The sequence below is a fragment of the Lemur catta genome, chromosome 25 (assembly GCF_020740605.2).
Source record: "Lemur catta isolate mLemCat1 chromosome 25, mLemCat1.pri, whole genome shotgun sequence".
Lineage (NCBI taxonomy): Eukaryota > Metazoa > Chordata > Mammalia > Primates > Lemuridae > Lemur > Lemur catta.
The window spans coordinates 7,649,669-7,671,288 of record NC_059152.1 but is presented as its reverse complement, the minus strand read 5'-3'; the positions used below and the strand labels follow the sequence as shown (position 1 = coordinate 7,671,288).

The window sequence follows — 21,620 nt, the reverse complement described above, 5'->3', positions numbered from 1 at the left end:
TAGCTTTGCCTTTGCCTGTAGCTATACCTACACCTGTACCTGTGCCTGTACCTGTACCTGTACCTATATCTATACCTATACCTGTACCTGTACCTGGGCCATGCCTACACCTGTATTTATACCTACATATTTAAATACCTTGGGGTGGGGAAAGAGAACTTGTCATATCGAAGGAGAGGAAAATGACACAGATTGGGCTCCCCTCATTGTGGCCCTGTAGGGTGTGGAATTCAACAATGAAAGGTAAGAGTGGGCAGTTAACAACTTGGGGCTGTGTGTGTGTGTGATTGTTTCCCCCCCGAATCTAACAGAACCCTATTTAAACTAGAATCATTTCCCTATGTTAACCCTGCGTGGCCTTTTTAGTATAAGATTCAAGAACAGGTAAAGTGAGCGTGTGTGTGTGTCTGGCTCCCCGTCCCGTGGGGCAGCGCCGGGCCTGTAGGAGACGTCACGCCTGCCCAGTGGCCGCGTGCGTGTTCCTCGCCAGCCTGCGCTAGCTGTTCATAAACGGCCTGAAAGCTGCCCTAGAGCCACGGGTTAGACAAATTAGGTACTTAACATTAAACAGATTTCATTTCAAAATTGTGTGTGTTGGAAGGAAAATCCAAAGACACAAAATGTAAAATATGGTCATGTGACGTGATTGCAACTGAGTTACCCATCCTGGTACCATCCCGGTACCATCGCTGTCCTCAGTTTCCTCTTCTTCCTGCCCTTCGGTCTCTTAGGGATTTGACTCTTCATTTCTTCCACCAGCAACAAAACATGCGTAGAAAGCTCAGGCCCGTCGTACAACTTTGCGCACGAAATCTGTGCTCCAGCCTTTTTCTTACAGGGGCACAGAACATCGTCACTAGGAAACAAGGTGGGGCAGAGCAGGACGAGGAAGGGTGTAGCACGCCACTGCCGGGACTCAGCGGTTGCAGAGCAGACATCACTAACTGAGAAGAGTCTAGAACTGGGTCCACGGCAGACATTCCTAATCAATCGGGACTGGCTGGTGGGATGAGGGATACGTGCTGTCCCTGTCTGGGACCTTATGTCATCCTATCTTACTGTTTTACACAGGTGGAAACTGAAGCCTAGTAAAGTCCAGGGATCTAGCTGGGGTCCCGCTGATTTTATGGCCAGTGAGTGAGTAAAGCCTGGGTCTTCTCACTTGTGTCCAGCCGAGTGTTCTTGCTGTTGCTTGTGCTGTCTCAGTCCAGGTGGGCAGATGGTGGACAGTCTGAACGTGGCTCCCAGGCTGTTTCTGCCATCGTCGTTCCCCAGAAGAGCAACATGACTACAGCTACAGGAGGTCCTGTAAAGTCTGACCTGCCACATTCCCGTGCTAACACTACGAGGCTTTGAAACAGACTCAGCGCAGTAAATTCGGGGCATTCTTAAGGTTTCTCGAACACACCACACTCTCTCCTGCTCTCCTTGCTGTTCCCTTGATGGGGGATGCTGTTCCTCCAGCTTCACTAAGTGAACACCAGGCTACGCATCCTTCAAGTCTCTGTTTAAAATCAGTCCCTCCGGGGGTCTTTCCCTGACTACCTAAACCAGATTAGCTTCCCCGCTGCTCCCTGAGCCTCTCTTCTGTGCCATTCGCCACCTGTAGCTACTCGTGTCTAAGGTGGACTGTGAGCTGCATGTCCACTGTGCGTGCTGGTCCTCCTGTGGTCCCCGTGGTGCCTGGTGGAGAGGGAGGCTCACCAGCCATGCTTGCTGGACTGCATCTAATTTAAACGCCAGCACTTTATCATCACGTTGTGTTCACCATAACAAACTTTAAACTCGGTGAACATACTTACTTTTTTACTTTCTCTTCTGCATACTTTGAGCATGTATTTCTACTTGGTAAGATGTAGAGATACCAAATTGATTTTGATATAAAATTCAGCCTATGATAAATGGAAATAGGTATTACAACTGAAGTTAAAGACAGCACATTTTTAGTCCATTCAGTTCTTTATCGCTGAGACTAATTTATTGAAAGCAAACTTTATTCCGTCCTAACCCCAACATTTCACCGATATTTGAGCTAAAAGGGTAGAATCTGTCATTTAGGGAAGTCAAATGAATCATGGTGGTCATGTGGGCATAACTGAGTTATATTCATGGGTGTGTGTGAAGTTGCTCTTTTTATAAAAATAATTTGCCATATTTTCTGCCAATCTAAGTTAATCATGGTGAACTTGACAGGGTAGACAGCACTACGGACAGCACACAATTAGTCTAGTATGAAATTTCCAGGATTAAATGTTAAAGGAACACTGTAATTTTAGAAAATAAAAGAAACCTATTTTCCTAAATGATGATGATGATTCCAGACAAATGACTTCATCAATTTCCCCCTCTTGTAGAACAGTAAAAAGTTGGATCTGTTTGGAAAAGTTGTTTTATCTAAAAACTTTCTAGAGGAATTATGCTATTCAGGACTACAAATAAAGAGGTTGAGTCACATTTTCACATGGTCCTCCAAGGTAAACTTTCCATAATATTCTAATTCTTGTCTTTTAAGAATTTAAGAAAATTGGAGTGATCTGATTTGATGACTGCATTCTTACCGTAAAAATGAGTTTTAATGGAGTTAAAAGAGATTGAGACAAAGTATAAGTACATTATTGGAACCCTCTTGTATACTTGTTTGTTCACTCAGGAAATGTTTATGAATGTACTATTCATTCTTTCAAAAAGTAATTACTGAGTTCCTACAGGATGCCAACCCTGTGAGCCAGCAACACAGGAATGACTAAGATGTGCTTTCTGTCATTAGAGAGCTTCTGATCTGGTAAACAAACCTATGGCTGTGACACAGAGGAAGAGTCATGATTGCTACGCACACACAGTAATGCGGGGCACGGTGCTGTGTTCAGCCCTGCAGGAAATACAGAGAAGTAGAAGCATAGACCCTAAGTCAGAAGCTTGCAACTAATTTCATGTTTCATTGGTTAAGCATTTCCAATTGGTTGGAGATGCATATAAAATAGAAAATATATGGAACTACATAATTAAATGTTGAATTGATATCCACTGCATGATAGGTACATTCAGTAAATATTGATTGCCTGTGTATAGTACTGAGAAGCTTGCTGGTTACTGAAAACTTAAGCTATAATTTTCGGATACATTAGAATAAATGAATAAAGGATTATATAAATTATAAAACCCATCAACTGAAAATCTCATTTAAATTATAATTTGAAAAAGTTCACTAGTATAAAACTAATTCTCCAATGAGTTCCAAATTTGTAATTCTCAAATGAGATTTACTTTACATTTTAACAAATCTCTTCTATCAGTTTACAGATAGACTGGTTTCTGCATGTCATAGATGTATTCTGAAAGATACTGCTTTCTCTAATGTATTTTTCATTTATATCAAAGTAATACTTTGGCGTTAAAAATCAAGTAGAACAAGTTATGATGAGAAGCAGCAGAACCCTGTCAACTCTGCTTTCCCACCCCGTCTCTGATTCCCCCGATCCAGAAAAAATTACCTCCTACTCTTTAGGTATCTCTTCTGATATTTACCATAATTCTTCTAAGTAATGATCATATGCATGTTCTGCTACTTCTTGGTATTTTAGATTTGTTTACTACTGACTTTCTGTTATAAAAGACAAGGATTTATCTCTCTTTTTTTCCCCTTATGCATTAATATTTTCTCTTTTCCTTTTCTCCCAAAATAGTTTTAATATTTTTGTTGAACATATACTCAGGGTTTTTTGGGTTTTCTTTTTTTTAACTATTGTCTATATATTATTCACTTCTCAGTCCAGTAATTCACCGTGATTAGATTTTTATTCAAATGTTTATTTTTATGTTTGCTAGCCTTTTCAATAGTTAGGTAAAATATCTCTCATTCCAGTTTTCCTCAGAGACAGATGTGTCAGATAATCAAGTAGCTCCGTCCTTCCTTTCAGGGCCCCTTCCTGGAACCTGCTGCAACCTTTCTTTCCTACTCTCTCTTTGGGAATCCCATGTGTCCGTCAGTCCCTCCAGAGAAGGGGTGCATGAGGAAGAAACTTTATCTCTTCTGTCTCAAAGTGTTTTAATTCTGCTTTGCACATAATGCACAGTTAGTTGGTACTGTGTAGCCTGCCGGATTGCAAACATTTTTCTTTCAGAATTCTAAGGCATTATTCCATTGTCTTCCAGCTTCCACTGCTGCTGTTGAAAAATCTGATGTTCTTCAGACTCCTGGTCCTTTATATGTGACTAAGTTTCTCTCTGCAGAAAGTTATAGAGAGTTTTAGGAGAAAATTATAGTGTCATGGCCCAGAGAGCAGCAGGCTTTTGGACAAGACTGGGTGGGCTCAAATCCTGGCTCTATCACATATCAGCTGCACTCATCCATCATGATTCAATTTTGTCATTGGTAATTGGGGCTTGCTGGGGATTAATATTAAATTAGTCAGCATAAGAAATGTAAAGCCTTTAGCATAGTCCTTGGCAGGCAGGAAACACTCTGTAAGTGCATCTTCCTCCTCTTCCCCAGGGTTCTGAAATCTCATCATTTTTCACCTTACTTTGTGTCTCTTTTCCTGCATTCTGCTATGCAGTCGGTGTTTTTTTTATAATCTGGGTGTAGTGTCTTACAGTTTAAAAATTTTTGTAAATAGGTGATAGTACTATTTGAATAACCTATTTCACACAATTCCCACAGTGATTAAATCAAACCTCACATGTAAAAATCTTTTGACATGTATACAGTGCTAGTTAAAAGAATGTGGCGTGGGAGGCACTGTCTGATTCGGAACATAAGGGCTTTATGCTGGCATTCTTGGGTGGGAAGGTCTCGTCTTTGCCATGGCTGGGGAGGAAGAATATACTCCTTGCCACCCTTTTTTCCCCCACCTAAAAAATGCTGCTAGCTTTGGGAGGTAGTTAGAAACTAGAAAAGTTTTCCAAAGCCTCTTTATTTCGAAGCAACTAAAATAGTTTGAAACGTCAACTGAACTAGTCTTAGCAGAATTACCTAGTCATCGTGTGCTACGATGTTTGTATGCAAAAGTGCATTTCACATGCTAAGGGATGTAGAGCCGATCTTTCAAAAAATAGCTTGTCAGTTGGAAGCCTGCGTTATTAATTATTCTCTCTGTGGCCGTTACTTGCCTGCACCTTCTCTTCCCCTCATTTCTCTGCCTCTCTGCCAGGCTCTGCTCACACCCTGGCTGATCTCTGCAGTCCACTGGGAACCTTATCTTCCTGTGTCAGTCTGGAGGTGGCAGCAGGAGATCGGTAGTGAAGCCAGGTTCACGCTGTGGCAGGCAAAAGGAAAAGTGAAATCTAGACACCTCTGCTTGAAGTGGGAAGAGGCAGAGGGAGGCCTGGAGGAGCACAGGCCAACGGCAGCCAGCAGTGAGGACAGGGCTTGGAGACAGAGCTCGATGGTCAGGTGCCAACCTCAGACTCCAGCTCTCCAGCAAGCCAGAGCGTCCACTGAGTACCCACTGGTGATTCTCCCTAAACTGCTGACAAACCTAATGCAATGTGGGAATAAAATAAATGGTCAGTAGTTGGCAGAGTATTAAAAAAATAACCTAAAAATCAGGAAGTTTTAACATGCAGCACATAATATATGCAGGACAGTCCTGCGGTGGGTTGGGCTGTGTTGGCACAACACGCATGGGAAGGGGTAGCGAGGGCGGTTTGGCGAATGATGCCAGTTCTCAGCGGCAGTCAGTGCAGCCACCACGGTGAGTCTTGACTCAGTCTCCCTACGGTAGATCTGTCAGACTCTTAGCTGAAGTAGCTTAACCCTCATAGCACTTCATGATAGGACAGCATACAGAGATGTTGTGGAAAATAAAAGGGTGTTTTAAAGTAATCTTATAATTTAAATAATCTACGAATCACACTTCCCATAGGGGAGGATTTCTGATTTTCTGAATCGGACATTTGTCGAGAACCTGCTGCATTCGAGGCGCTGTGCTGGGTATTGAGGCTGCAAAAGGAGGCGCAGAATCCTCAGTCTTGGCAAGATGCTGGCTCTAACAGGAAGCGCCTCGTGTCCTGTGGCCAGAGTGAGAGCATCTGAAATTTTCTCCTAACTCTCTTCATGTGAAAATGTTCACCTAAACCTTCTTCATGTGAAAAATGTATCAATGGTTTCATTAGCTTCTTTCAGTTTTAAATATTATGCTTTGGTGTTAACTGAGGACCTTTCTGTCAAGAAGAAAAAGCCCTGGATCACACTGTTTCTGCCAAGAGTTTCTCCCCTCCCTCCCGTGTTGGAGGAAATGTGGGAACCATTTTTATTCCCACTGAACTGATGAGGAAAGTCAGTGAGATGGTTTTGGGGAAATGGGCTGACCATTTTTTTAAAAAATAATTTAGACTTTGTAGCAAATGAATTTCCAGATGTATTAAAGATTTCAAATGTTTCGGAGAATGAAGGAAGAAGAAAGAAAGAAACCAGAATAGCACTGTAAGAAAATATAGGTCAGGTGATATAATCTTGGTTGGGGAAGAGAAAAAGAATTTTCTAAGCATGATGCTTTAGAAGCGAAAACCCACTAAGGAAACAAAGGAACATTTTTATTCCTTGAAAAAGGTAAACTTTTAATATTCTGATTCCCTAATGTTGCTTTTTCCCACCTTGTATTTCTTGGAGAAGTTTATGATGATGATGAACCTGGTAATGGTTATTAATTCATTCAAAAATATTTGTAGAATACCCATCCCGTGCCGGGGACTGTGTAGGGTGCTGGGGCGTTGGAGGGCACGCCTTTTGTAAAAATAGAATGCTTTGACCAGGGGTAAACGCCGTACCCCCACCAAGCAGGCGGTACCCACTCTGGGGAAGCGCTAGCTTCTCCCCAGACTTTGCTCTACCACATGTCTTCTTCCATTAATTAAGTTATGAATCAATCAGTTAATCGGGCTTGGTTCTTGACATTTACTGCGTGGCTACTGTGGACAAAGGCCAGTGCCAAATGCCAACTGGACTGAGAAAGATGGCCCCGGCCTGCTGGCTGTAGCTGCGACCTTCGGGAGAGCTGGACGTCACCCCTGCAGGTTAAAGCACAATGAAGGGGGAGTGTAGGGGGGACTCCAAGGGAGCACAGAAAAGTCTTTGTTTGGATCTGAGGGAAAAGGAAGGGTTCTCTGAGGAAGCGACTGTTTAGATCAAAGCCTGACGAATAAGTTAGGGGTCGCCCTCAAAGTGGAGGACGAGGATTCCAGGCCTGGGAAGAAGCCATGGGTGGCTCTGAGTTAGCTTATTTGAAGAATGGAAAAGTCAGGGACCACGGGTTTATCCTAAGGAGAGTTCAAGAGCTTTAAGGAACAGGACGATGTGGTTTCCTAAACATTTAAGAATGATTACCCTCCATTCATGCTATTGGTTTTGGAAGTGAAGCCTATTTCTAGAGAATAAATGACATGGGTACATGTTAGTGCTGAGGACTTTGCAATCTGAGATTTGGTCCAGCAGGAAAGATGAGAGTGAGAAAAAAGCAATTGTCTATGATAAGCGGATGCTAACGGCGCAGATGTGTTCATGCCACTTTGCAGGGTCTCTCTGTCTTAGATGCCACAGGGGTGACCAGGGCTAGCTCATCTGAGCTGCATCCCTATTGAAATGAGTCTGGCCCCTATGCGGCAGGAAGCCCCGTGTCCTTGCAGCCTAAATCATAACTCAAGATTTGAATTGGTAAAGATTGTCTTCCGAAAGCTAAAAACATACTGAGAATTTCTGATTAACTTTTAATTATTGAGAAGTTATTTTAGTAGCATAAAGCATCTAAATAAAACACAGCCTGAAAACCCTTTACAAAATGTAAAGCTTTCAGTTGTAATGAGTCATATATAAACTTGTAAATGGCACCATTAGTTTACATTCTTTTTCTCAAGGGCCTAATATTCCAGAGGAAAGAGAAATAATAATGCAAAAGTAATGTCTTTTTATGGTCTCTTTGCATATTCAGGACGTTAGAGAAAGGCAGTTTTAAAATATCATTGCAAAGATTTTCTTTTTAACTTAATGTGAACACTGAAACAATCTGGAGGCTTAGGAAATATATTTATTATGTTATTGCATTTGCAAACTTTCCGTTTTATTAGCTCTTCATGGTGGTCCTATAGTAAAGGATTAAATTTAATCTTTAAAAAATCAGAATTCTGGACTTACACTTTTGTTTTAAGCTTCTTCCTACATTATTATTCATCTTTCAATTTCCACCTCCCCCCCCCGCCTCTAACTATAAACATTCAGTCTGAATTTCATGTATCTGTTAAATGTTTTCTTTATCTAGAGATTGAAGCATGCCATTAGAATAAATCACTGAGGTTGGTAGAATGATTCTAAGGTAGGTAAGAATCAAAATGAAGTTATTTATTTTCTGTCAGTAGGCAGGGTCAGCGGAATCTGGAGTCAAAGGTTTGGACCTGGTGAGCTCTGGGATTTGCTCTCCGCCCTGTCGTTCCTAGATATTTATTTTAACTCCTTTTCCACACCCTTTCTTATCCTTGCTTTGGCTAAGTGTTGTACTGAACACCCACAAGGACAACTGTCCTTTGGGATGAATCCTTACTTAAACTTTTTTCCTCCCTAACACACAGTGTGTATACCTGTGCTTACACAGTGTAATCGCATTTGCTGTCTTCTCATCTAGAGATTCAGAATTAACCAGTGGAAGGCACGCGGCAGCTTTTATATGACATTTAGATGTCAGCGGTGGCTACTTTCATTTCCCTTGCAGCGCCTTGGGTAGCAAACTGGAGCTCAATTGTGCAGTTCAACCTGGCTTCTAACTCAGTATTTTTTGGTGACTGCAAGAGTTCTATTAAAAAAATAGTAATGGGGGGGGCAGTGGAAAAAAAAATAAAAAAAAAATAAAAAAAAAATAGTAAGGATTTTTGTCACTTATGAATGAACTGGTTTCTAGTTCTCTCCAAGTTCTTTTTTCCTTCAGAAATCCAACTTAGAGCTCCTGTATAGCTCCCGTCTTGCTTTGCTTCTGACTGAAGACTCAGTTTTCTTCTCTAAAAAGAGCCAGGGCCTTGGTCTCCATACATGTTATCATGGCTGTATTACACGCGGTGCCGGCCAACACGCTCTTCTAGAGTCAGACAGCAGAATGCAGCTCACATCGCAAGTCTTCCGAAAGACGACGTGTCTTCATCACTTGCCGTAAAGTTGTGTTTATGATATGCAAGTGACCCTGGAACAACACGAGTTGGACCTGCACGAGTCTACTTGTACACAGATATTTTTCAATAAAAGTTAACACCGAGTGGGCCCCCTCTCTCCTCTCCTGCCTCCCCTTCCGCCTCGCCCACCTCTGCCACCCCTGAGACAGCAAGACCACCCCCTCCTCTTCCTCCTCCTCCTCCTCCTCCTCAGCCTATTCAAATTGAAGATGAGGAAGAGGAAGACCCTTATAATGATCCACTTCTGCTTAATGAATAGTAAACATATTTCTCTTCTTTATAATTTTCTTAATAACATTTTCTTTGTTGTAGCTTACTTTGTTGTAAGGATACAGTATGTAGTACACAAACCATACTAAATGTATTAATCAGCTGTTTGTTATTGGCAAGACTTCTGGGCAACTTAGTAGTTAAGTTTGGGGAAGTCAAAAGTCAAACTCGAATTTTCAGTGTGTGAGCATCCACACCGCTAATCCCGTGTTGTTCAAGGGTAAATGTAGTTTCACACGCTTGAACACACACACGTCCTAGGTAGCTCAGACAGTTACAGTCTCACTGAATAAGTAATTTCACTCTCAAATATTTGGAAAGGCATGGATAGTGACTTTAGAGCTTATTAGCTTCTATTTTGTTCGAAAATTCATTGCTTTATCTGTTTCTGGGATGAGTAAACTGAAATTCTTACGAAAAACCTTAGTTACTAGGATCTGCAGTACATCCTTGTAGACTGCAATGGGATTGTGCCCCTCCACTCAAATCAGTCTGTCTCCACTCACCGGAAAATATAATTTTCTAAAAGTAAATGTGACAAGATTTTGAAAATCTGACTCACACTCTCCCATCTAATGGTGCCCAAGCTATTCTACAGTGATGAGCTGCTCAAACGTTACTTTTAATTCACATGTTTTTCTAACAGCACTGGGAAGATATTGGCTTATATTTCTCTTCATTTACCTTTTTTTTTTTTTTTTTTGCAGGAATCCGGCTAAGGTTGTCATGTCTCTCTGAATTGGTGACAAATGTTGATAGAACTCTGTAAATGTATTTTTATAAGCAGGCTGAATTGCATTTGATGTGATGGCCTCAATCTGACACTGTTGATCTCTTATAAATTGAGAAATCAGAAAAGATAATTGTGTATAGAAGGAAATCAAACTGTAAGCGATTGCACTTTACAAAAGATTAAAATAGGAAGTGTTATTTAATATGCTATGGTTAGAAAGTTTTTGTTTTGTAATCAAAGAAGTAATTCCAAAGGGCTGCCTTTCCTTAGTCCCTCTGTTCGATTTAATTATCCAAAATTCTCTCAACCACTAAAAAATGATAAGATAATAAACAGACATCCACTGAACCCCAGCCCTCTGCCAGGCACTCTGCTAGGTCCTTAAAGCACTAAACCAAATAAGACATAGCACCTACCCTTGAAAAACTCAGAATCTAGTAGTAGGAAGCTTAATTTTTAAATGAGTAATTACTCTATGTTGTGACATGTACTAAAATTGTGGAATTCACAGTGTACGGTGATGGCATGAAGGAAGAACATTCTTTGCCTTGAAACTAGGCGTAATACAGGTTGAGTGTTTCTCATCTAAAACGCTTGAACCAAAAGTGTTTTTGGATTTTGGACTTTTTTGGATGGTGGAATGTGATCATTTCCTTTGAGTGTCATACTAACGCTCAAAAAGCTTTCAATTTTGGAGCATTTTGGATTTCAGGTTTTCAGATTTGGAACGCTCAGCCTGCACATGCAAAAACCCTTGGCTCAGAGTCTGGCAGACACTAATGGGTGCTCGATATGGGCGCTGTGGGAGAGCACCAGAGGGGGTGTATCAGGCTCCACCTACCAGCAGGTGGAAAGAGGGTGTGTGGTTTATAAAGAGTTTAAGAACGATAATAATACCAATGAAAAGTTACTCCTTTTTACTGTCACCGTGTACTGACAAGTCTAAACAGTGCCAGTGGTAAATCCTCCTCCCACCAGAATGGACACTTAGGATGTCCTGCCTCGGGCAGCCACTATATTGGGAGCAGAGGGGCCAGGGGGTCTCTAAATCTCCAGAAGGCAAGATGCCAGGTCCTCTAAAAAGATTAGGAGTTTGTCAAGCAGGAAATACTGAAGGACATTCTAGGAATGCACTCAGCACGTACAGAGGCGTTTGAAACATCATGGTTCACTGTGGTGCAGGGGGAAATATAAGTTGTCAATAAATGGTGGCACCTGTCTCACACTATACACAGATCTAAATGTGAAACATAAAGCAATACAAGTCTTAGAGGGAGCACAGGAGAACGTAGTCATGAAACATGTGAGAGCACAGTCATGATATTTCTCTCTTAAACACAACACCAAAGGCCCTAAAAAGAAAAAACAAGTGAAGTGTTAGAACACTGTTAAAATTATGCATTTCGACTGGGCGCGGTGGCTCGCACCTGTAATCCTAGCACTCTGGGAGGCCGAGGCGGGAGGATTTCCTGAGCTCAGGAGTTTGAGACCAGCCTGAGCCAGAGCGAGACCCTATCTCTATCAAAAATAGAAAAAATATTAGCTGGGTGTGGTGGGGCATACCTGTAGTCCCAGCTACTTGGGAGGCTGAGGCAGGATGATCACTTGAGCCCCAGGAGTGTGAGGTTGCAGTGAACTATGACGACACCACTGCACTCTACCCGGGGCAACGGAGTGAGACTGTGTCTCAAGAAAAAAAAAAAAATTATACATTTCTTTTCTAAAAAAGGTACTATAGTATTAAGACAGTGAAAAGCAAACCACAAAATAGGAGAAGGTTTTCTCAATACACATACTGGCTAAAAGACTCATTCCAAGGATGTGTGAGGAACTCTGAAAAATCAATAAAGAAAACACATATAATCCAATAGGGAAAAGACCCAGACAACAGACATGAAGAACCACTTCCCAAAAGTGTATATCCAAATGGCCAGCAAACATATGAAAAGGTACTCAACTGCGTTAGTCATCGGGGAAATGTAAAACAAAACCACAATATGATCCCACTCTACACCCACCAGCGTGGCAAAAGCAAAGAGGAAAGAAAGTGTTTTGGCAAGGGCATGGAACAAATGAAAGGAACTCTCTTGCACTGTTCGTGGGAGTATAAATTGGCATGATACCTTTGGAAAATTGTTTGGCGTTTATCTACCGAAGCTTTCCGTAAGCACATCTAATAACCTAGCATTTCCACGCCTAGTTAGGTATGCCACATAAATGTACACATATGTCTACAAAAGATGTATCCAAGAACGTTTATAGCAGCACTCTCCATAATGGCACAAACTGGATACTAACCAGATGTCCTTCAACAGGAGACTGGAAAAATAAACCGCATATATTCACATAGTAGATTACAGCAATAAGAATGAATGAACTGTACAGCGACACACAAAAATGTTCATGGAGCTCACAAACATAACATTGAACAAAAGACACAAAAGAATGATAGGCAAAGCTGAACAATGGTGTCTGGGGCTAGGTGGCGGTTACCTTGTGGGCCAGTGACTAAGCAGCCATGGTGGGTGCTAGGGACACAGTTCTATGTGTATGATTTGTGCATGTTTCTGTGCATAGAAAGTTAATAAAAAAAGTTCTAAAAAATCCAATAACGCTAGGGAGAGATGGGCAAGGGGCGCTCCAAGCATGCATTCCACGCTACCTCATCGCTCACCATGGGAAGCAGAGGGGAGAACCGATCCCCTCCCCAGTGACAGACTCAGAGTATGGGGGGAGACAGAACAGTGGGCTCAGAAAGACAAAGTTAGCAGTTCAAGGTCACACACCAGTGGTTGGTAGAGACTGCAAACCCGGCTTAGTAGGACATCAAACCTCAGTTAGCCCTTAATGGGAACAGACCTCACTCTCTGTGGTACTTCCTTTGTTGTACATGCTCAGAAAAATGTAATAGAGTCACAGTGATGGGGGGCTGGACATCAGCTTCGTCTTATTTGCATAGATTGTCCAGGGATTTGATTGTGGGTTTAAAAATTTAAAAGAGAGAGAGGAAAGCCTAGAAACTAGCCCCAGCCACAGAAGTGAATCCAGCTTCAAAGGAGAAAGGCCCAAGGGATTGTTTGCAACTCTTCATTCCTCACTTTCCACTCGTACTTACTCTGAGTTGACTTGATGTTTTGTGACAGCTCATTTCATTGGTCCCAGTGAATTATATATGAAGAAATCAATTGACTTGAAAAATTAGGATGCTGACCTATATTTATTTATATATTTACATAGATTTATATATATTTTTATATATTCATATATATATCTATTAATAAATTATGTAGAAGCAAAGCTAAGAGTTGCTGCCTGGAAAGGAAAGAAAATTGGTCTATCATGTCTAGTGTCTGGAGTTCTTAATCGGTAGCTTTTGAATTAAAAAAGCGGGGAGGTGACTTGTTATTTCCTGATGAGTGGCTGTTCTAAGTGGTTTTTGTATTTCTTTCAGATGTCGCCCATTTAATGTGGTTTGAAAGACTCTATGTTTGGCTTCAGTGTTTTGAAAAATATGTCTTGTACCCAGCAATAATTTTGAACGCCCTCACTATTGATGCATTTTCAATAAGCAATTACCGGAGACTTGGCACCCAGTAAGTGGATAATGGTTTATTCTCATAATGATTTGGGTCACATTTTCAACATCTAGTGACTTTTCTCTGAACAGGCTGCAGAAGAAGCCAACTTCTACCTACTATGGGTCATGTAAAAGTAAGCCACTGTAGTCTTTTACTCAAACTTGCTAGAGCTAGACAGTTATTGTTGAGTGACCGGGGTGCAAATGAAGTTAGATCTGCTTGTTGTGAATAAACGTCAGTCGATTTGAAAATGATCCTGCAAAAGCTTAGTCAGTGAGCCTTAATAAGAAGACGGAAGCACAGTGTGAATCCGGGATTCCTGGCATTCTTACCGTGGTGCTTAGAGTTTTATGAACCGCCTCGTGTCATTTCGTTTAGCAAATACTCTATCATTTTGTGCTGGGGGGAGGAGGAAATTAGTCACTGTCACTGCTCTGTCTGCATTTATCAAGAGAAGCCTCATAATTTAAAAACTGGCGCAGAGACTTCATACTGTCAAGATGCCCATGTTTTGCAAAGTATTAACCATGTACAGTTGAGTTATTGGTTTCCTATATGAAAATTAATTCTGAATTTACACATGGAAATCTCCTTGACAATCTGTGAATTTGTCATTCTGATGAAAGGTGAAAGTTGCTGGTCAAGTAAGTCGTTAGAGTAGGAGGATGTGAAGGAGATTCTTTCTCAGATTTGCTTATTAGTCACGTTGCTTAAACACTGTTGTATCCGAGTCAACCCTGATACATAATCCCAAGCATACTAATTCAAACCTGCTCTTTCTTTCAGGGTGTCATGAGGATGAATTAATTAATATTCACCAAAGATTTAGCACGCTAAGATATAATAAAAGGCATTTTAATGCTCTGTTGGACTTTGGGTAGATTTGCAGTCACACAAAGCAGACACTAAATGAAATGATCCCCCAACCTTTCTGTCGTTATTGGACTCTGCCTTCCTTCCAGTCCAGACCTGTTTCAGTTAGACCAGGGCAAGAATTCTATGTCCTTTGGTACTTAATAGTCTATACTTCAGATGCAAGAATGAAAATTAGTCTCACTAGATTTAAAAAAAAGCAGACAATGGGATTTCAGACCACTTACACAGTTTAGGTGGGACCCAATCCCAGAGATGCCTCTACACCTGCAACATCATGTACTTTTCTCGTGACAGGGACTCCCAGTATGACACGGTTTTGGCTGACCCCACAACTGCCTCCCAGAACAAGGCAGAGCCTCAATTTCTAAAATGAGGGCGCACAGTCAAAGCCAGAGTAGCAAAGAAAGTACCAGTGCCGCCCTGGGGAATCCAGCTAAAGGATTTTAAATGTTTCCCTATCCAACTTCAGGGCAAAGACCTTGGACTAAGCGTGCAGGTTGAGGCCAGGCTGTCGGAGAAGACAGATGCAAGGGCTGGGACTCCCGCAGAGTGAAATAAACAGTTCAGTGGGAAGTAATATCTCCCTGAATCCCCTGTAATTTTTTTCCGGACACTAAAGTCAGAAAGGAGCACCTTACCTGTATACCTCCAAATATTCCCAACTCCCAGATGATAATATCAGCATTATTTGTCTCAGAACCTGAAGCTGAAAATATTCTATTCCTGAGGCATCCATCTGTAGAATTTTTTAACAAAACAAAACAAATAAACCAAAAAACCTCTCAAGGTTTCGGGTACCCCCAGTGGACCAGCTGTTCCCAAACACAGCAAGAGACCCTTTGTTAGCATCACCTGGAGACCTTTTTCACACCTAGCCTCCTCCCTGCATTTTTTGAGAACCACTGTACTAGGTAGTCAGATAGTGAACCATTAAACGGCAGGCCCTGTTTCTTACTCAACCCTCAATACCAACCCCCTAGGAAGTGTTAGAAGGATGGGTGGATGGACGGTTGAGCAGGGGGATGGTGAACTAAGTTTCTACAGCATATTTCTGGCCACAAAAATATCACCAAACTTCTAAATAAAGACTAAAGCACTTCTAATTTAGGCATTGAAATAAATGTGAGCTATGTATGCATTTAAGAAAATGTCATAAAAACAAGTAAGACAATTATTTATGCAGTTATCCCAGTTGAGGGATGGCAAGAGCCTGTCCCAGCAGTTCAGGGTACAAGGCGGGAACCAGCCCTGGACAGGACACCGTTTCATCACAGGGCATGTCACATACACTGACACTCACTCACACTGGGACGCTTTAGACACACTGGTTAACCTCACTGCCCCACTTGGGGATGTGGGAGGAAACTGGAATACCCGGAGAAAACCCACGCAGACATGGGGAGAAGGTGCAAACTCCACAGACAGGGGCCCCAGCTGGAAAATCAGTGTGTGTTTCTTTTCTCATCAATGTCATAATGAAACGATGCTGAACAAGCAACATTATTCAAGGACCTGCTGTATACAGCGATCTATGAGCCATGAACAGCAGCCATCACTACTGCAATGTTATAAAAGCCATGACCACCAGTCCTTAAGATCTCCCATAGTTTTAACCAGTCATTATTACCAAATATAAAATGAAATCAGTCCATTGAACCATAGTCACAGAAAATAGAAGGTTATATTTGAACATCATCTAGACTTTTGCCTAAATAACCCAGTAAATCACCAATCTCCCTTGGAAACCAAAATATTCCTAGTCTTGATACCTCGCATTGGGCTTCCTCCAGAGGGCTTTGGCTGTCCCACAGGAGTTTTTGTACCCTGGGCTGTTGTCAAAGGCAACTGGACCTGAAGTCATGTTTTCATCATGGGTATTAGTTGTGTGCTGGAAAAGGAAGGCAGGTTATAGAGCAATGTTCAGCTTTACTGCAGGATCTCTGAGGGCTCTGTGTTGAGGTTACAGGAAAACTTGCCCACTTTAAGTCTGCGTGTTATCATGTGGTTGTTTTTCTCAGAAGCCAAATCCAAGCCAGTCCCACAGGGCCTTGGGCAAACCTCACCTCATATATCTTGGGGCAGAGTAGAAACAACTGCAGTCCTTACGATTGAATCAGAGGAATTGCAATATTACATCTTTTTGATGACAAAAATGATAATTTTATACCTTATAGGCACAAAGACTTTGAACGTGCTTCTTAAGTGCCCTCATCCTGAGACAGGATATTAATCATGCTGATAAGGATCGAGGGGCCAAGATTCTTCTAGGTTTGGGGAAATTGAGGCATGGCCCCAGTTTTCCAGACTTAGCCGGAGAAAGAAAATCTCTTCAGTGAAATCATTTTCTAGAAATATTCCCACCACTGGCTTTGAGTTCTCAAATAGCATGTTAGAATTAGAGAGGAAGTTGATTAAAATGTATTAATACAATCCCTTCCTTCAGAAAGATAGGCCCCTCAAGAAAGTAGTTGCTTACTTGGGTGGGCTGCACTGGGATATTGTCATTTGCCTCCCAATCTCAAAATAGATTGTTCATTGTTGACCTTATTATCATCTACAGGAATTGTACACACAACACATATTCCCTACATAAGTTAACAATCTGACTTCTTAGGCAAGAGCATTCAGGAGTTCAGTCCTCAAAGCAAAATCCTAGAAGACTCTGCCTGACTTTCTTTTGCTGAGCTCCTTAACTGGAAAAAAATTTAAAAAAAAGGAGAGCAGGAACCTTACGTTCACTAGGTTGACAAATATGCTGAGAAACATTGGAAGCTAATAAGTAAAAATCAAAAAGTCTTTATTACGATACTGGGATTTTTTTTCTCTATTGGGAACCTAATAGTAGCTATTATTATGCCATAGTTTCAATCAGATGCTTTTCTAATGAAAAGGCATATGCCGAGCAGAGCCTCGCAGGGGCAGCATGCTGCCTGTTTGCTCGCTTGGCATCAGGCTTTCTGGGGAACTTCCCTCATCACTGCAGCAGTAACTTCAGGTAAGCTCAGAAGCAGCTCTGCGTCCTTGCAGAAAAGCACCAGGGACCACGAAGAGAAAATGTCGGTAGTGGCAAAGACAACGAACGTGCTTGTGAGTCGCTCAGGACTGAGTTTCCATCTTTGCTCCGGCCCTGTGAGACCCTGGACAGGTTACTCAAACTCTCTGAGACTCAGAATGCTCCCCTGCAAAATGCACACAGTCACGAGGCCCCTCAGCTTGGCTTTTTGTGCCTGGGAAGTGCATCGTGCATGTCAATCCTCAAGGAACGTTAGCTAATGCAACTCATCGGGCGGCTTGCATGCCATCACTGATCGCTTCTTTTCTGTCCTTCCCAACAGCTGGGACATTTTCCTGATGATCGTTGCTGGCATGAAGCTGCTGCGGACTTCCTTCTGCAACCCAGTTCACCAGTTCGTTAACCTGGGTTTCACCGTCATCTTTTTCCACTTCGACTACAAAGATATTTCAGAGAGTTTCTTATTGGATTTCTTCCTGGTGTCCATTTTATTTAGCAAGGCAAGTTCGTCGGCTCTTTTCTTCATTTTAGCAGCTAAAAGGGGGCGTTGCCCATCAATTGTTTTAAGGATTTAAAACTTTTTCTTTATAAAAAAAATTATAGAAGGAAATGAAATTGAATTATACACGTATGTTACACTCATGCTGCCATTTGGGAATAATTCCCTGTGGGATATATGTTATTTGCTAAAAATCACTAATTAAGATGAATTAGCCGTTAGTGGGGCTTGAAATTTTATCCTTGTCCTTTGTCCTTGTTTTTGTCTCCTTGACTTTTGGCTTCTCTAAAAACTCCTCCTCAGAGAGTTTTTATGTCTTGTAGCTCTATTATCTGTAATCTAGTGTTATTATATTGGATTCCTATTGGTATGCTGGTGTGGTATGGGGGAGAGGGAACATTCTGTTATCTTCCAATTAAATCTGTTTTTTATTGGGCCTGTGTCTCAGGGCTGTGACCTTCTCAAACACTTCCAAACTGTTATAGCTTCTTTTTTTTTTTTTTTTCATGCCCTCCACTTCCTTCCCTGGTTGTAGTAGTCTCTCTAAAAGGGACTCAAGATTTTTCCTTTATTTCCATGCTTGTGGTCCCTGCTCTGTCTCAGAGTCACTGATTTTCAGTGTGTCCAGATTTTTTTTATAAGGATATCAGTGACAACTTCCAAGCTCCTAACATGTTGGAGCAGGACCCAGAAGTCCCTCAACTATTACATTTAAATCCCAAACCCGATTTTGTTTCTTCTCTGCCCCAAACCATGTCATGGCTCCTCATTTCATACAGAGTAAAAGTCAAACCCTTTACACTGGCCCAACACCAGCTGGTTCCTGGTACTACTCTGACCTCGTTTTCTGTTTTCCCCCTCTCTCACCCCAAATGTCCTTGCAATTCCTCCACTATGCCAGGCATGCTGTCACTTTAGACTCCATGCTGTGTTTCCTCTGCCTGAAAATGCTCCCCTGGATGGATATCCACTAGGCTCACTCCTCTTTCAAGCCCTTGCTCAAACCTCACCTTCTCAGTCAGCCCTGATGGCCCAGTTCCATATTGTAATTTGACCCCACTTCAGCACTCAGTAGATATGTAATAAATCTCCGGAATGATGCATGTTGCTCTCTTACACTGATTATTCAGTAACTTATCCTGAGTCACTTACTCCCAGGGCTAAACTAGAACTCAGTCCTATTCCCAGTCTGCCCAGTCTCAGGAGTAAAGACCGGTTTGCAGAAGTTTCATGAAACCATGCATGAACAAATGTTGCACACTTTCTGGGCTTTCAGGGATATATGTTCACTGTCAGTTGCCCCCTGCCCGCCCCCAGGATGGTTCAGGAGAATTCCACAAGCTCTGCACTTTGTCCAGAAATAAAGAACACAGTCCAATGCATCTGTGTTCCCAAGATGAAATGCCTCCAGTGGTGAGACCATTGGTGAATTTATTTATTTCTATCTTCTGCAACATCTAACAAAATGCAGGTTCATAAGAGCTAGTCAGTACCTATCGATTGAATTCAGCTGAGAGCTTCAGAGATTGAAAACTGCTTTGAGAAATGAATTCTTAGCCAGAATGTGGTGGTTGGAGGACGTTTTATTATTCTAGAGAGATGATGATTCACAGCGGAGTAGGAGGGGAGCATGTGGGAGGGAGGATTTTAGATTGAGCATATGGATCACTTAGAGTTCTTCCTCTGGCTTTTCACGGTGTGTGTTTTGATTTCTTGGCTTCCTGTAAATCTTGTTTAGCTGCCTTGCTGCTGCCTGCTGTCCTGTTCACAGTGGGGGAGTTAGCACATGACCAGCAGGGCTGTCGGCTCCACCGTGAGTGTGTTGCCCTGTGTTCCCTGGTCATCTGAGCCCCTCTCGCAAAACCACAAGGGGTAAGCACACTCTGCTTCTAGCTGTAGATCTACCCCAGTGTTGACAAGCTGATGTCACCCAACTGGCCAGCTTACTGCGTTGTGGCTATAGCCCATAGCTCCATTCACAATGGTGCCGTGTAATTGCTGGGAAATGCCTGCGCAAACCCCACACATCCTTTAGTCAAAGATTTACAGCCTAAAGCATCCAGTATCTTGCCTTCCACTCCCCAGGACGGCACCCACGCACCAGGGGGATGGATTTCCCTTAACTCAAATCATGCAAGTTAGTGCGTTCGTCTCCTGGGAAGGGATGTGGGGCTAATACGAATGCTGGCAACTCCTCTGCCCTTCAGCCTTCAAAGTAAAGGTCAGGATTTTCTCCCCATTTGGAACAGCAAGCCTAGAAGGCAAGAGTTATGTGCTTTTTTCTTTGTTTTTCCTTTATTCTTATGCCAAAATATACTACATGGATTTAGTCATTGTTCAAAGATCTACATAGCCAAATTCGTCCCTGCTAATTTTTCAAAAACATATTTATGAGCACCCATCTTTTTAAAAAGTCTGCAGCATTCTCTACCAAAGGAGGCTGCTCACTGGTTAAACAACGCAGTTCTCCCCATCAGGATGCAGTGATGTGCCTTCGTTAATGCACAAGATTGAAGAGCTGCAGCTGGTGGATTTTCACGGGGACAGGGGGGTGATGTGTGCTTAAGGCACAAAAGCTACCTGAGCAGACTCAGGGAATTCAGGAGAGGTGACAACTCTAACTCTGCTGGAAGAATTTTGAAAACCTTCCTTACTCAGCACTTAGGAGCACCCTCCTGGAATTGCTTCCTGAATAGAGAGCTCAGTCTGGCTCTGAGCCAGGGCAACATCTTCCTTGCAAGGATGACCACTGGCGTCTGCCATGTTTTACTGGCTGGAGGATTCTGGTTCCATAGGACGAACCTGCAGGTTTCAGATAGTGTTCTCTTCCAGGTGCTCACAGTTATGACAGAATCTTCAAGGTCGCAGATTTTCCCATTCTTTCTTTCCTTGAGCTACCAGTTTTGGAAGGACTTTGAGCGGTCCAAACCATGGTGCTTCTACCTTAGGTAAGGAAAGGCTTTGAATGAGACTGAGATGGTTACTATATAAATTTGAAACACCCAGGGAGGAAGAGAAAGTAAATACCTCTCTTATCAGGAAAATCAGTAGCAATGACAAAAACCTGGCATGTAAATGAGAGTCATGAAGTGACAGGAAAAATTCCACTGAGGCCACACCCCTGTCACCTGTACACTTGACGAATTGGGACAACACTCGAGGCTTCATTCACTCATTGTTTCACTTTCTGAAAAACATTTACTGAAACACTTCCTAGGAGCCTCCTACCACTGATCTTCTAGAAGATAAGGGCAAAAGTATAAATAACACCAGTGTTTGCTGCCAATGAATGTCCATTCTAATGCGGAACATGGGAGAGACAGACATATAAAAAATAATTTTGAAGTGCAGCAAGTAAAATAACCTATATTTATTGAGCACTTATTATATTTCCAGGGCTTGAGCTAAAAATTTACATGGATCGTCTCATTCAATCTTCACAATAAATCGCTGAGGTAGTATTACCAGTGAAAACCAAGGCTCAGTGGACCGAAACTTGTC

The 21,620-nt window shown here is 42.1% G+C and overlaps 1 protein-coding gene across 1 annotated transcript in view; it reads left to right on the top strand.

Annotated features, from left to right (window-relative positions):
* The window catches only part of PCNX2 (pecanex 2), a 213,885-nt gene that overhangs the window by 115,863 nt on the left and 76,402 nt on the right, over nt 1–21,620 (top strand). Inside the window, exons 20-21 of the mRNA XM_045537011.1 lie at nt 13,605–13,746; nt 17,943–18,120. Of these exons, the coding sequence (XP_045392967.1) occupies nt 13,605–13,746; nt 17,943–18,120 (320 nt within the window). The remainder of the gene's footprint in view (nt 1–13,604; nt 13,747–17,942; nt 18,121–21,620) is intronic.